Below are 17,009 nucleotides of genomic sequence, written 5' to 3' on the forward strand. Positions count from 1 at the left end.
ACACAAGTGCAAGATGGCGCTAGTATTAAATGACTGCACTTCAGAGGGTAAACTAATAGCGAAAACTAAATGCCGGCAATGCAGAAGGGCAAAAAATATTTTTGGGATTATAACGCCAGTGTGTGTAGTTAATGCTTTGGCCGCTTCAGGCATGTGACTTCCGACCTGTGAAGCAGGTTTGAGGCTTGAATTCTTGCCAAGGTGCAAGTTTGCTGCATGTTAAAAACAGACTTGCTGCTACTGGCTGCTGCCTTACTTTTGCCCACTATAGATACCTTTTATGGTGGTTGGCTTGGGGTACTGGGGGCGCTCAGGTCAAAAATAGTGTTTCAGTGCTCGGAACTGAGTTTTTTAAGCACAAATTCACCCATTAGCTGGTAAGGCATGCTATTGAACAGAAAGCTGGGCTAGAAGGTGGGGGTGGGTTTGATTTCTGGCTGCAGAGGCCACGGGATGCAAAAGAGCCTGTGGAATGACTTATCGTGCTAGTTGGTATGCGACCAAGAATGATGCAAGTGTGGGACATGGAGAAGAGGGACACGGTTCAAACCATCTGATGTTGAAAGCTAGTCTTCAAAAGTATGTTTCAACTGGTGGAAGTTGCGCATATTTTGTGTACTACTGGTAAATGCGTTAGCCATGCTCCCGTTGCTTTTCCGGTTGAAGAAAAAGTGTTTCTGGAGTGCCGGTCGACTATTGTTCTAATCTTTGATCTTGGCCTTTCGCAGGGTCTGGTGCCAGTGCTGCATTTGACGATTTACGGTGCACTTAATATTTGCGGGAGAAAAAGTTCCCCACGCTGGCACATACCAGCAGGGCTGCGGCTTAACGAAAAACCGAATGCAGTTTCAAGCCGTAAAAGTTCACAGGGTTGACAGGCACACATGCACAACATGCAATGACTCCCCACGAGTCGCGCATCTGTTGGGACACAGTGGCGCCTTTGTACATGTGTACTCCCCTTAGAGGGGCTAATTTACATTCACCGTCAACATATCTTTCTTACATTTCACTGGTGAGCTTTATATTGATGACCACACAAATTTGTTTCATCATCCATGTTTTTCTGGATTTGTGAGCTTATTCCCTTTCGTATGCTTAGACGTCAGTATCCCTTTGATTCACCTGAAGTCACTTAGCCATCCACTCAAGTTTTCTTTAATGCACTTCGATTGCTCGTAGACTCACTTCAAGATACCTAGTCATCCACGTAATCATGTTGTAACCAGCAGCACAGTGCAAGCCCTGGGAGACCTCGTGCTCAGTTGCAGGCTAGGTGCTGATGTCGCACTCCGGTAATCTGTAGAATCGGCTTCTACCCTGCATGCCATGTATTTTATATTATGCGTCCAGAAGAACCCATTCATACGATGGGTGGGGGGGGGGAGCAACCAGTTTTTGTGAAGATTGCCTAAATGAGGCACTTGGGGCACCTTGACTTCAGATTCAAATGGACTGTGGCATTTGCATTGCCCATGTGTGCTTGTCCCTCAAAGTTTTTAACTTTGGCAAGCAACGCAGTGTGGCTTTATATGTACGTCGTGCTTTCAAAATAAAAATAGTTTAAAGTAGTGCCGACTCTTGAGCACATCATCTCAGACTGGCTCAACTTGCCGGAAGATTCTACATCAGGAAGACTTCCGTCCACCTTTGAAGAGGCGAAGCGATCTGACAACCAAGACCTCCAACTCGAGGCCGTCCAGCGGGTCATCGTGGCGTTGGCCAGGCAGGAGTCTTCGCAGCCCGGTAATGGGCGGGGGGGCCTCTAACCCTCGTGGCAACAGCGAGGACGACACTGGCCAAGTCTGAAGTCTTAACTTGGACTTCAACTGCAGGCACAATAAATGTTTTTCCAATCCACTCCAATGGGTGTGTTGACTCTTCTCTGTGTTCGCATTTTCCGTGCTGTAACTGTTGCAAAACCCTGCTAGATTGCATCATTCGTGCCCGTAGTGCTACGGCAGGTGTTTCCACATGACCGAAAATGGTGAAGTCCCTGTGACTACATAGGGTCAGGGTGCAATATTTTTTGTTCCAAGGTAACTACAAGCTTGGAACTTCTGGTGCACTGGAGAGCGGTAAATGTGTTGATATGCTGCCCACCACTTCTAAACCAACCTAAAAGATCTCAAACTACCCTTATTCATGAAAAGAACGTGGATTTGAGCAGAGTGCACAGTTTACAGTTAGACAAAAGAAGTCACAGGCCTTGGGAAAAAATTGCCCCCACCTCCCCGAAGGGAATCGTGAGGAAGTGCGAATGCATTTCTTGCGCCGAGAGTACACGGCGTAGTAATTCTGCCATCGCCTTGAGAGGCGCAGTACCGGCGAGGGGGAGCTGTCAGGCGAGGGGAGAGGCGCGCGCCGAGGGTGAGTGCAAACCTAACGGGGGGAGAGGCGCGCCAGCTGCAGAGCATGTGACATCACGGCGCGAGGAGAGGGGCAGCAGACGCAAAGGCGCCAGCGCGCGGTCACGTGGGAGTGTGACGTCGCTGCGCCGTTGCTACAGACGCTCCTCGCGCCGTTGCTAGGGGAGAGGAGGAGGAGCAATGTGGACGGCCGAAGGTTCGGGGTCGCTTATAAAGTGCATCGCACTTAAAAACTTTGGCATAGCTGGGGCTCAACCCCAGGGTGTTCGCTCCAAAACCCATGATCCTACCCCTAAGCTAGATAAGGCTGAACAGTGGAATTCCTCTTAGCAGTTCCTTAGAGTGTTCAAAGTGAACCAGTTGGTAGCCCTGGATGTATGCAGGAAGTGCCGGACTTGTACCCACAAGGGAACAGAACTTTGCAGGCAGAGCACCCACATTCATTATGAAGCTGGCATTTGGCATGGCTACTGTTACCGGGACTGAGCAGTGGCAAGTCATCCCACCTATGTCGAGCCACCAGCCATTTCTTTGCAGCTGCCAAATATAAACAGCTTTTCCAACAGGCTTGAAACAGGACACACACTACATAGGAGTCCGACGACAACAGCTATCCACTCTCAACCCCTAGATGGCCATAAAGCAGCACAACCAGTTTAGTACTTTAGTACTTATGTGCCACCCATAGAGCTTTTCCCTTTTGCCAGACACGCAGAGAAGCCACACAAGAAGAAGAAACTGCACGTGACCGGGCTCGGGGGGGATTTTATTCGGGAGGCTTCCACAACACGACTCGGGGGCACTACACTCGACGGCGGAGAAAGACCTTGGTGTATATTTTTGGTAGGCAGGTTACGGAGGGGGGACGAGAGACGGGCTGGCTGGCAGCTACACACGACCACACACTGCCGGCAGAGGCCCGGCACGGGACAGCCCTTCGCTGCCGCAGGGAAGGAGGGCCTAGCCCCGCGAGTGCATGTACTTGATCAGGTCAACCACACGGTTGCTGTAGCTGAACTCGTTGTCGTACCTGCGCAAAGAGGAAAAGAAAGGAACAGCACTCACTCACCTTCACACACACAGAATGAACGACTTCTAACAGAACCTCGTTATTACAAAGCATCAGAGCCTCTTTGCCCCAGAACTGGCACGCCGACTAGCCCGTCAAACTGCCGGCAGAAAGCTGTACTCAAGCGCTTGCAGCTGCTGTCATAAGCAGGAAAAACCATGGAAACAAGTAAGCGTTACCAAACTTAACGTTTCACAATCGTGCAACTCACTTTGCTATTGGCTCGGCCTGCAACATGCCTATGGGTGCCTACTGATTTTAAAAGATTTGTCCGGCAGAACTGCACATGTTGCACATTCACATAATTCTAATAACCAGATCATCCCAAGCCAACTTGAATTTTGCAGACACAAGAGGCTCAACGCAGAAGTTTGCACCCAGTCTAGAGACCCTCGATCCTTTAACGATTCCAAGTTAGTAGCTGGGCAGCATCGTGTCTTTGGGCTGTATCAAATGACTTGCCACTACCAATGGAGATTGTCACCAGCATGGGTAATAAACGCACCCCAGAAATTTCCCCTGAAACGCTATGGCCAGCCCAGGTACTTCCCATTTATCAATTAAAATCGCTGCCAGACAACACTTTCTGCAACACGCACTCACTAGTGTTACAAGCATGTTTTCCCTGCAGGTCGTCCAAAACCAGCACTGGGCAAAGCAGACCGGCAGCTCGCACAGCTCCAACAGCAGGGCTTCAGAACTCTGCATTTTGGCAGATAGCAGAGAGTGCTGCAGGCTCCAAATGTTCTCCAGCCCAAGTTCCAACTTAGAATCCACTAGGGACGATTTTGAACAGAAGGCGAAACCTCCAACCAAACGGCCCCAGATTTTACCAAGTCTGAGTAGTTGCAAAGCAGCTGACCTACGAGGGAAGGCCAACATTGGTTGGGCTGCGACATGATTCTATGAAAAAGCATGAAGCACAAACCCTTGATCAATGGTTCCAACTACTGATGAACCAAGCTGGTTCTTAAAGCATTTAGCTCTACATCCTCAAGGTCACTGTGGTCTGACTAATGCACAGCTGCATTGGTTTCAAAAATGGACACCCCATGCCTGTTTTGAGGGGCACGCACACTGGCCTTAACTTTTAATTTTCACGTACACTAAGAAACTTGTCAGTCTTGCTGCTCTTATCACACTAATTTCAATTATGCTATTTTTTAGGTCAATTAGTTGACAAGGTAATTTGAGATAATTAGCCACTTTTGTTGAACAATAGATAAAATAGTGTTGCTCACAAAACTAATTTTTATATGTTTTAATACTACTATGAACCGTGGTGAATGCAATAAGAGAACCATTTTTTTTTGATGCACCGCTTGTAACAAATTTTACAGCTAATTAGACTTTGGTGTTTGAAATAAGTGCTCGAAATGGTCTCTTGCCACTGGTGCCACCAAAGATTAATAAGCTGTAAAATTAGTTCCAAGCGGTGCATCAAAAAAGTTCTTCCTATATTGTTATTCACCAGGGTGCGTAGCATTGAAAAAATCACGCCATATCCACGGAATGAATGATGATAAGTGGGGCGAAGCTCGAGAGGGGGAGATCATCGGTAACCGTAACTCTCCCGTGAAAGTTCGCCCGTTACATCATTAAGGAAGACGTAAGAGTGTGTGCGTACATTGTACAAATCAACTTTTATTTTCGGAGTCAATGCTCCCAGGCCCAGACCTGGTGAAAGACCCCGCGCCATCGAGGACTACCCCGCACCTCCACCACAATTTGTCAAGTAGGATGGGACACAACGGTAAAGAAAGAACTTTTATTTAGGGCGAACTTGTGCCCGAACAAGACGAGAGGAAACGAGCAAAGGTCCTTGCGCCTCGTTCGATCTCCGAGAACGACTGGCTGCATTCGTGGCGTGATCTCTTGCGTGATCTCCCCCTCGCAGTGCACGTGCGCTCGCGCCTCCGTTGGCGAACACAGACAAGCTCGCGCTCCCGGTGCTGAGTTTGCGCTGCCGGTTGCAGCCGGTTCTTGCGCGTGCAACGCGGCCCACTTTGCGACATCTCCGAAAGCATGCGGTGGTCACGTACCACGAGACACAAGGGATGGACAGACCCATGGCTTAAGGAGCTTCGCCCCTAAAATATTAAGATTACGGTTTTGTGAGCAACGCTATTTTGTCTATTGTTCCACCAAAAGTGGCTTTAATTATCTTGGGAACTAACCGAGTTAAAAAATGGCATATTTGAAATCAGTGATAATAAGCAAGACTGACAGGTTTCATAGTTTACATGAAAATTGAAAGGAGTTGTTTTAAAAACAGTGCACCTTTAAGTAGCTACATAGTTGCACTTAAACACAGAAATTAAGGTTTAGCTTGAAGTTGACACGCAGCATGTTATCCCACCCCTGGTGTCCGCAACTCACCAGGCAATGAGCTTGACGAAGGTCTTGGACAGAGCGATGCCAGCCTTGGCATCAAAGATGCTGCTGTGCGGGTCTCCCAGGAAGTCAGTCGACACCACCTGAGAGCGGAATGGAGAGGAGGAAGAAAGAAGCCCCGCCTGACACCTCTATTCCGAGAACCTGCTTTGCAAGCTGTGGGGTGAAAAGCAGGTGTTCGAATTACAGTCGGCAGGGAGTATATGCGCGTGACCTCAAACCCCGATGCCATTCTTTTGTAGCAAAAATACTGGACGAGCATCAGATTATGCAATGCGAGAACAAAAGAGTTTTTAGTATGCAAGCTTGGGGCCCAAGAAGCAAGATGGCATGACTGACACAATGTTCTTCGTAAAGAATATCTCCAAGAGCTGTTCCAGGATCAGGAGAGCTCTACTGCAACGTCCATCCCTTTGAAGTCAGTTGTTAAAACTGCAGAGTTCCAAAATAAGACTTGTGTGCACGCACGAGAAAACTAGAAACACACACACACACACACACACACACACACACACACAGAGAGAGAGAGAGAGAGAGAGAGAGAGGGAGAGATGGGAAGATAGGCAGACGTGTTGTCTTGTATACCTCGTCCTCGGTGTACCCAAGGATGCCCTTCCAGTGGTCGCTGAGGGCGGCGGCCTTGACGGCGGCCTTGATCTCATCGTAGGTGACCTCCTTGGCCAGGCGGCAGGTCAGGTCCACCACGGACACGTCCGGCGTGGGCACCCGGAAGTCCATGCCCGTCAGCTTGCCGTTCAGCTCGGGGATCACCTTGCCCACCGCCTTGGCGGCCCCCGTCGACGATGGGATGATGTTCTGGGCCGCCCCGCGCCCGTCGCGCCACGCCTGCAAGTACAGGGGGTGCAGTACGGAACAGCTCCCAGCAATTCTACACAGACAGGAAAACGTAAGAGGCAGGAGGAAAAGAAACACACATCAGTAGTATTACCAGTGTAGAAGTCAGAACATAAATTTCAACACCAAGACGTGCACAAATGTTCACAGAACAATATAGTCTTGGTTCAATGCAAGCATCGTGTCAAACAGGAAAATATATCGTATAGACCAATATATGCATCAAAGCTTTTTTTCAAAAACGAAACAAAACAATAGTCGCATACCATGCAGCGGTCATTGGCAGAATGCAAATCGCAGGGTTTGCTTATCAGCATCTCCCCTTTCTCTTTTGTTCAAAGGCACCTGCTACATGGCGCCTTCAAACTACCGTATAAACCGGAATATAGGTCGAGTTTTTTTCCAAAAATATCCGCACAAAAGTCACCCCTCGTCTTATATAGCGGTCATTGGCAGAATGTAAATCGTTGTCTGGCAACAATGTGCAAGAGCAGTCCGTCGCCATCACCGTTCGTGTCGGACTACTCTCTCACTCTATCAGGCTTTTATTTGATTTCGCTTTTCTCTAGTTTTCGTCTTTTACTCGTTTATTGTGTGTGCGTGCGTACATTTATGTACGTCTCTGTTCCGAGATGAGTGGCGGCAGTCGACGCCAGTTCACCGCGGCGTTTAAGCTGACGGCGATTGAGTCACCGAGCAGAATGGGAATATGGCGGCGCAACGCCAGTTAGGCGTTTCGGAGAAAAGTGTGCGGTACTGGCAAAGCCAGAAAGCTAAGCTGTGCGCGTGCAACCCCCGAAACCGATCGTTCTGTGGACGTCAAGCGGTGCACCCGGAGTTGGAGAACAAAGTGGCGGACTTCGTCCGGGAACTTCGCTCACAATTGCTCCGGAGGCCATGCGCGGACGGGCTCCGCGAACTGTACAATGAGTGGATAGCCGGCGACAACAAAAAGACCTATACTGTGTCAAGCTGGGTGTCCTCCTCTGGGCAGTCGCTGCCCGACGACATGGTTACACGAGCGTTCAGGAAGTGCTCCATCAGCAACGCGCCTGATGGCATGGAAGATGACAGTGCGAAGCATTCATCCTCGGACGACTCTGAGAGCGCGGACGAGTGACTTCGGCAGGCATAGTGAGTGGCAGTGACGGACGGGCGTCGAAAATAAATATAGACATTGTGAGTGCGCTTCTGTGCCGAATTATTTTTTTTGTCAACTTTTCCCACCTCAAGGTAGGTGGTCGACCTATATACCGGGTCGACCAATAATCCGGTTTATACGTAGATAGCCTCAAAGGTACATTTCCTCAAGTATGTTTGTTCCTTCATTCCTCTCATGTCAGCTGCGAGGTAAGCAGTGGAATTCCAACATCAGCTCATTGGTCAGTGATAAGAACGGGCACTATGAAGGTTTGCACACCATCGCTGCCAGTTGGGGTGCATTGCAGTAGTTTTGCCAGCATTTTTGCACCTTTGAGTGAGGTGGCGATCTATATTCTGGACAGCACATTGAAGCATTTGCCACTCAATGGACAAGCCAAGCAGAATGTGAAAGAAAAAGGGGAAAAAAAAAAAGGGGGGGGGGGGTGAGCGGCTTTTTAAAGACGCATATGCAATTGCGAGTTCTGAATGCGAAACCATTAATGCCCGATTGAATGCCGCTGGGTACTCCAGTTTTATGCTGAAGGTAATGGTGATTACTGTGCCACTGGGTAAGGTCAGCGGGGCACCCACTTGACAAGACGCATCGCTGCTACCAAACACTGCCCTTTCCACTTTCAACGTGGCTCTGTGCAGGCCTACGCACTGCCTAGAAGCTCGGTCCTTTACTGATGTTCTTGTGAATGCAAAGCTCACGCTACGGAACCCTTTTTCGTCCCACCACCACGCCAACTCGCCTTGTGGCTGGGCCCATCCACGGTCTTCTGGGTGGCTGTGGTGGCGTGCACGGTGGACATGAGGCCCTCGACGATGCCGAAGTTGTCGTGGATCACCTTGGCCAGGGGCGCCAGGCAGTTGGTGGTGCACGAGGCGTTGCTCACAATGGTCATCTTGGGGTCGTACTTGGTGTGGTTGACGCCCATGACGAACATGGGCGCGTCCGCCGAGGGCGCCGAGATCACCACGCGCTGCGCGCCGCCCTCAATGTGCTGCTGCGCCTTCTCCAGGGTGGTGAACACGCCCGTGGACTCCACCACGTACTCGGCGCCCACCTTGCCCCACGGGATCTGCGAGGGCTTGGTCCTGCCATGAGTTCGAGGGAAAGGGGGGGGGGAGAAGGCTTAACAACAGTGCTTGTCTTTCTTTGCAAGCACCCAGCACAAGCTGCGTGAAGACTAGAAGGCCAACGATGACATACAGAAAGAACAGTGGAGAATCCAAAACAGCCGAGGTAACCAAACAAGAGGCAAGGCAGATAGAAACGAATAGAAGGAGAGGAAAAAAAAAACGGAAGCTAAAATGTCATTAGAGATGCACAGGGCCGAGAACTTGGACATCAGAAAGGATAATTTCTACGATAATTCCCATAGTGCTTTGCTTTTTCAGGCTAGAGCAGGTTGCTTGAGAACTAAGAGCTTTGTGGGGAAGTATGCACAAAATGATCGGGTATGTGTCGTCTGCGGAAAAGAAACAGAAACTATGCGTCACATAGTGTTGAATGCGAGGGTATCCATCCAATCTACATGAGGGGAATATTCGGCTTTCAGAAGCCCTCGGATTTAAGGGTAGCACAGAGGGAGTTAACTTCAAGGCTGTCGAGGGGACGAAAAGAAGATTAGAATGCTGGTGGACGAAAAGCAGAGAGGGGAATATTGCCTCGGACAGTTACAACCTGTAAAAAAAAAAAAAAAAAAAAACATAAAACAACCTAGTATTTTGTGCCTGCCCTAAGCAGAGCTAGTATTAAACCAAGAGCACAAAACAGGTATATTAGTCCTTTTTGGTAAGATGACACGTCATCACTCCGCTACAAAGGGGAAACCAATAGCAATCATCTTGTTGCCCAGACAACTTCCCCAGTTCACGTTCCCCGCAAGAAGGTCACTGACATTAGCTTTAATCAGCCTTTGACCAAAGCGCACATGTGAAATTTCTAGCACCATACTCAGGTCACAATGTAGCAGGGGCTCGGCAGGGAGTTAGTGCTTCAGCCAACAGCAGCAATACAAGGCAAAGATGGACAGAAATGCTCACAGTAATAAATTGCTCAAAAAATGGGGTGAGTAGGGAGTGTGTTGGGCTCTTGGACTTGTTATAGTCATTCCAAGCGACCCAGCAATAATTTTCCCCAATATACACGTATTCCTACGGAAAGGAAACCACTATCTGCAGGCTACCCACGGCAAGTCCAAAACTGATAATTGAACCACAATGCCTTCACAACGCACTCACTGCTGTCACCCATTACAAAGGATTTTTAATGGACATTACGTAATTTAACAACCGCCTTTAACTACTTGCAGCAACAGAAATGGAGCCCCTTCTGGGCAAGCAAGAGAACCGAGAAACTACAGGGTTCACAGACTGGATATTACAACTCTGACAGCACAAGGAAGGGAATCGGACGCTATTGTGCAGACGCGGAAAAAGCAACCTGGACTGGTGGACATCAGCAATGACATGTAGGAAGCGTCATTTCAAGAGGGAGACCTCCAAGGAAGGGAGAATAGCGAAAAGCAGAAGCCTAAAAAAAAAAAAAAGGAAAGCGCTATGGGCGTGCTCTACATGACATCCCAGTTTTTTTTCCACCCCCATGAATCAGAATGGCCAATGATAGCATTACGAACAGAAAGAAGCAGTGCAAGGCTATTGGTAGTTTGTAGCAAGGTTACTGGTATTGGCAAATTATTGCTAGTCTGACAGAACTGTTTGGATCCTTTGATGTCAACAGTTTAGCTGCCAAGCCCCCATGTCACATCAAAAGGCCTTTTTCGAGGATTTCTCCTACTTGCCGAGAGTAAAGTTTATTTCAAATGAGTCGCACAGACCAGCTGGTTTCAAAACTTCTTGGAAGAGACCTCCACAGGCAAAAGAAGCTATTCACATAGTTTATGAGCTTGGAAATTTTGTAGCAAACCTTTACGAAGGTAGAATGGCCGCAAACAGCAAAAGCTAATCAGCGTAAAAGCACTGGTGTTGTTGGCCACCAACCAAGTGACACCTCGCCAAATGAAGTCAGTTTTGTGGCAACAACTTGAGGCCATTGACCCCACTGCCAGTAAAACTTTGGCACCGCATCTCCCAGAGAAACCAGACAGCTTTAGTAGTAAGCATGAATGCGAGCAAAGAAGAAACAAAGATGCTTGCACGCTCCAAAACAAGAGCCAGATGAAACCACAAGAAGCAGCCAGACAGAGAAAGCAAAGAGGACAAGACAAAAAGCCCGAACAAAGAAGCCCCTCCCCCTCCCATTGACTGCCTGTGCGCCAGATTTAGACCAGCCCGAGAGGGCCTCCGCAATTGGCCGGCCGGCCTTGGAAGCGGAAGCTTGGCAGCCAGTGCCAGAAACACTGCGGATGCGGAAAGTTGCCAGAGCGGCGGACGTGCCGCACCAGGCATGCACTTGGGACCGTGGACACCAGCCAAGCAGCCCCACCCTCCCCTCTACCTACAGGGGCAGTGAACAGCTGCAGCATCTTCAGCCTTGTTCCCGAATTGAGCCCTCATGCAGCGGAAACACAAAACAGGCTGCCCACATGCCAAGGCTTCCGACAAGGCGGCCAGCAGTTGGTGCACTTATCAAGGTGAAAACGCTGCACGGATTAATACCGTGCTGGCACATCACAATGTCATTTCAACTGGATTAGCGCTAGCCCTCTCAGTCGCAGCTTTAGCCAACAAGTGTGGCGGCGCCACTCTGCTGACAACCTCTAAGCTGAAGGTTTTGCAAGCTGAAGAAACACCTCAGTTAAGAGGGTTGATGGTGGGGTTTAAAGCGCCGACACTACTCAGGCGATGAGGCGCGCTGTAGTGGAGGGATCCTGATTAATTTCAACCACCTGGGGATCGTTAACGTGCGCCGAAATCTCAAACACACGGCCGCGGCTGGGAATTTAACTCGCGTCCTTGGGCTCAGCAGCACGCCGCCTTAGCCACTGAGTTAGGGGCATCGCGAGAGGTTACAAATTATTTAGACCACTCGGGTCTCTGAACAGTTAGCTGAACGCAAGCAGTGCTTATGCTGACAAAAGGGTCGTAGTGCTGGATCTCCCTGCAGGCAGAAATGTACCACAATAGTGCCATCGTGAGTGGGGTACCAGAGAAGATACCGAGAGAAGGAAAACTGTGCACTCACTCCTGGAAGACGTGAATCTTGTGCCCGTTGACCACGAGCATGCCGCCCTCCTCGTGCACATCACCGTGGTAGCGGCCATGGGTCGAGTCATACTTGAACATGTACACCTGCACACGCACACATGTAGACACTGAACAAATGGGCCACTGCGGAACACTCGCACATTTTATATCACAGCCCTCCTCTGCTTGTCCGCGTGGATTCCCATTAGCCCCATCATTCTTGGGAAGAAGTGACAGGACCGTTCAAAGTTGGTGTGCATATTACTCATAGGAAACCTGACAACGGCAGTAATGTGACTGCCACAAATATCCCCATCTCTCAAATGATAAGGCGGGGAGAAGTATTCGATGCTGTGGTGATCGAGAAGATACCCACCATGTACTTGACATCGATGAAGGGATCGTTGACAGCCACGACCTCAACGCCCTTGGTGAGGGCCACACGGAGCACCAGGCGGCCAATGCGGCCAAACCTGAAAGGCAGAAGAACACAAGTTCACCAAATAACATCTGGACGTGGAGATGCTCTGAGCTTGCCACTAGAACGGAAGCGCTTCGAATTGCGGTTTCGCGAGCCAAACATACACCCGTACTACGAGCAGAAAGCTACAGATCGTCTGTAAACCTCGACAAAGCTTTTTTTTCCTCTGTCATCAACGAACAGACCCCGCAGTCTCGAGTGAGGCCACCTCATTCTCATGTTAGTCGTGTGAACCTCAAGCACAGTTTTGCAAGCTGAATGAAATTCTGCGCTGCATTGCAGCAGATTTTAAGTTCATAAGGGTTTGTTACCTTACCAATTGGAAATTTTTAGCGGTGAAAAATACTTTAAGCGAATGGAGGGAATACTTGCACCAGAGTTTTTTTTTTTTTTTTGCCCATTTCGAGTTTCCTTTTTTTTCTTCCGGGCGCCATAGAAAAAACATCCCGCTCAGTGTCAAACACAAGGAAAGAGCGAAAAAAAAAACCCCGCTGAGAGAGAGAGAGAGACGCCTTCAGATTGCTTGCATCACAGGCGGCGAGCTATCATCGATCCAGACAAGAGTGGGCGGTGGGGCGGGACGCCCTGTCCGGCCAACAACAGATCGAGGTCGTGACGTCACAGCCAAAAGTCACGTGATAAAGGCATTTTTGTCACTTCCTGGACCGTGGGCTTTTCTTTTTTTTTTTACTTTTATCGCGAAGGCACTGCGCATAGCATCAAGAAGCTATGCACTGCGGTAAGGTGTTTTTTTATCACTATTGCGCAGGTACATACGCCCTTCTGCAGCGGTAGGTTCGCTTTGGCGTTTGTTTGATGCCCGAGTTTGTGTCAACGTAGCCGCGGGTCAACGTCGTGGACGGTTGCTTACATGATTGTCAAGTGTAGCGTCGAGCTGTTGGTTGATGAACGCGCCGCGTATCTGCTTTAAGCGTGCTGTTCATGTTGCCTGTTCGAGTCACTGACTCCACCATAACTCCGCTGTAGTACCAGTACCAGGCCCATAAAAAGTTTGGATGACCGATCGGCCACCGCTAACTAGCGCCGCTTTCACCGCTAGCGCCGACAGGCTTTACCGCAATGCACCTGTGACGTGCGGCTAAAGGACAGGCGGAAGGAGTTGAAAAATACGAGCGCTACAAGAACAACGGACGAGAAAGGCAAGCAGCTGTCGTATTTGTCGTCCGTTCTTTTCATACGCTGGTATTTAGCGCTCATAATTTTTTTTTATTTTATTTTGTCAATATCATAGACCAATTCAACCAAAACACGTTTCGAAGAGAAAGGTGCTTTAGGAGAGCACTTTAATTCGAAAATATTTGTTCCTATTAAAAGCTAGTTCAATAAAACAGCTTTAAAAGCAGAATTTCATATCCTCGCAGCCCTGGTCTCTACAGAAGCTCCTATAAGATATATAACTAGAAGGGTTGCGGGCTTTTAGTTAAGACATTTTGTAGTGGTAGCAAATATTTCATCTCGTACCGAGTACCTATAGCATGGCAGAAAAAAAAGGAAGCAGCAGCAGTAACCCAGACAAGCTGTTTTGATACCACAGTTGAAGTAAGGTCAAGTGGCAGGCTTTATCCATCTTGCACAAGAACGGAACCGATGGCTGTTTAATAAGTGGGTGGCCTCTTCTGGTTTACTTGGCTTCCTTTGCATTCTGGCTGCCTGTTTGTGAAATCTACCCGTGGGTATTCTAATTCCTGTGTGGTGGTAGTGTTGTTCCTCATAGAACAATATTGTAGTAATGATGTACACTGTCTCACCTTTTGAATAAAGCCAAGATGTAGGTTGCATACATTGTAGGGCTGGGTGTCGGTTAAAAGTTTTAATCCGATTAATCTGTCTGACCGTTTTAATCCGATTAGCTTTAATCTGGTAATTAATCAATTATTCGGTAGTGTTGGTTTTGAAAGAAAAATGACCAAAAATAATATTTAATGGAATCCATACACCGATGATAATAATAAAATGCTTCTCCGTCCCAACAGTTTTAATTGCTATCATCTCTGAGCATACTTGCATTGTTTTCTGTTGTAACGTCACGCAGGCTATTTGAACACAAATATGGTCCTCGGCATGCACACAATTTCAACGCGGTACTCCTGTTTCGGTTTGCTCACATGACTTCGACCGACTAAAAAATTAATCGCAACTAAAGCATTAATCGGAAAGTTGATCAATCAATCGCCCACCCCTAATACATAGTCCATGCAAAAGCACCACATAACGTTTACCGAGCCGCAATTTGTGCCTTTTGTAATTTGCACTGGGGACAAAAATTAAAATTTGCCACAATGTGCTGCAAACACCTCAGACATAGGAATGTAAAAGGGATCACCAGCACTTTCTTTTCAGTGGGTGTGTTGGTAATAGCTGAACCGTTTTTGCACCACCTTCAGCAGTTATAAGGGGACAGTGCATTCTCATTAGGTGAAGCAGAAGCCATTGAATGAAGATATTTACTTTCTCTAAGAGCACTGCATGTGGTTTTTCTCTTCTAATAAAGCCTTTGCACTTTATTGAGTATAGGAGCCACACCACCATGCATGATAGTTTTGATTACAGTGCCGTTACCTAACTCTGTGCTTGTGATGTCGGCTCAGAAGAAACTTCACTGAAACAAGCATTGAAGCCAACTTGTGCTCTGAGGCCCTGTTGCACCTAACACCGACTTTTTTCCAGGAGATTCAATTGCAATAAAAAGCTGTGCCCAAACAGCCTCGTATCTTTTCCAATTTCTTTTGTGCATTATACTACTCGCTTTTTCTCCATAGATGTTAACTCTTGATGGCTAGTGTTAGTCTCACTTGTAGCTTACGGACTAATTATTAGGTGAAGCCATGCAGACTTTTAGTGGGTGATGTACTGGATCTCTCATGTAGCTAACCGACGGGAACTTTTGGGCGGCTTCACACGTGTAAAGTGCAAAATTTGGATGAGACAAAGAAGGATGACATGACCAAGTGCTACTTCCAACTAGGATTTATTGGTAAGATACACTCGCATATATACAGGCAAAATTTTGACACGAGACAAAGGATGACCGGAACAAGGGCAACTAAGTATTACTGGTAAAGTACAATCGTGTATATACAGAAACCGTGCGAACATCAGCAAAAAAAGCAAATTCCAGCACACAAAACAGTTATGCACCGGCACATAATAATATTTGTGACGCAGCTCATGCCCTGATGTACAAAGTATAACTAGAGATTTTTTTTATTGGGTCAATTTCCATCGGCGATGGAGGAGGAGAGGGAAGGAAAAAGCCGTGCGAACAGCTTGACAAGCCCTATCCCCCCTCCTGGCTACAGCGATTGGCATAGCACTGACAACAACAACAATAACAAAAAAATAAAACGAAATCAACTTTTCAATATGCAGTACACAAAATAACAATCCAAAAATAGCAGTTAATACATTATACATAGTCATGCAAACAAAAGTCATGGGCACATGGAACAATAATAAGCAAGAGAAATAAACAGTATACATAGCAATATTAATTTGACGTAGTGGTAAATCGTACCATGGCAACGTAATACAACTTCTATATACGCGCTAATTATCCATAAAGAAAATACGAACGTATCCGATGTACAACGCAATAAAATTCTCACTTTAGATCGGAACTTTAGGCAAAATTCCCATTTTTTCCCTGGAGTCCCTAGGGAAAACTTTGTTCAACATATAAGCACGAACTACAGGGATTAAATTAATCAACTGTTGATAGTGCCTATAAGGGCCTATTTTTAGATTCGTGTCTATATTGGCTTTTTGTTGCCCTAAAAATGCCTTTTTAGGCTTGCTGAGTCCATTTTACGTAACGTGTTGCCCCAAAACATACCAACAGAGTCAACTCTTCAGAACCTATACCTGCTATCAATGTGCAAGGACATTAAAAATTCACAACTTAGTGACTCATGCATATGGATTTCAGTGGACAGGGGATTACATGTGTCCAGATTGAAAAAGTGTGAGGGCCACTCCAACTAGAAGTCTTTGGAGAGAAACTTCCTCCTATCGGAAACAGTACAAGGCAGGGAGCAGATGTAGAGGCAACTTTGAGGGCAGAGATTTTTTAGTCTTAAGAAAGCAGAAGGACCTTGAGGCAGTAATTTGGCAACGAGTTTGGTATGGTGAGGGGAAAATGTGGTCGGCAAAGTGGTTAGAAGCATTCAGGCTGTGTCTTTGCAATCTTGAATAGTGACCATGAATATGCTGGAGGACTCAAAGCATCTTCCTGTCCCAGTGCTTTACTGCGCTGATTAAGCTAGTGTGCATGTGTGTTCCTGCATTGAGCATTTGCAGTTTTGACAGTATAATGCACAGCTGAGAGTTTCAAAGGCAATTGGAGTGACAATAGCATGAGTACAGGTGACTATTGACATCTCGATGGGGAAGGCTTGCATAGGTGACTCTTCCTCCTCTCAGTGGAATGGCTGCTTCTATGGGCAACCCAAAGTGGGTATCGGAAATAGTAGTCATGGGTGTATAACGCCATGGGAACAGGTGTTCTGGTCAGGGAAGGCTCGCC

The 17,009-nt window shown here is 47.6% G+C and overlaps 1 protein-coding gene across 1 annotated transcript in view; it reads right to left on the minus strand.

Annotated features, from left to right (window-relative positions):
- Window positions 1–3,114: 3,114 nt before the first annotated feature.
- Window positions 3,115–17,009, minus strand: part of LOC144172325 (glyceraldehyde-3-phosphate dehydrogenase 2-like) — a 47,988-nt gene continuing 34,093 nt past the window's right edge. Inside the window, exons 3-8 of the mRNA XM_077701085.1 lie at window positions 12,362–12,458; window positions 11,984–12,090; window positions 8,586–8,931; window positions 6,418–6,678; window positions 5,818–5,915; window positions 3,115–3,399 (exon numbers count right to left, since the gene is read on the minus strand). Coding sequence (XP_077557211.1) covers window positions 3,330–3,399; window positions 5,818–5,915; window positions 6,418–6,678; window positions 8,586–8,931; window positions 11,984–12,090; window positions 12,362–12,458 — 979 coding nt within the window. The 3' untranslated portion in view covers window positions 3,115–3,329. The remainder of the gene's footprint in view (window positions 3,400–5,817; window positions 5,916–6,417; window positions 6,679–8,585; window positions 8,932–11,983; window positions 12,091–12,361; window positions 12,459–17,009) is intronic.

The sequence above is a fragment of the Haemaphysalis longicornis genome, unplaced genomic scaffold, assembly GCF_048455015.1.
Source record: "Haemaphysalis longicornis isolate Haplotype H1 unplaced genomic scaffold, Haemaphysalis longicornis Haplotype H1 scaffold_20, whole genome shotgun sequence".
In the NCBI taxonomy this organism is placed as follows: domain Eukaryota; kingdom Metazoa; phylum Arthropoda; class Arachnida; order Ixodida; family Ixodidae; genus Haemaphysalis; species Haemaphysalis longicornis.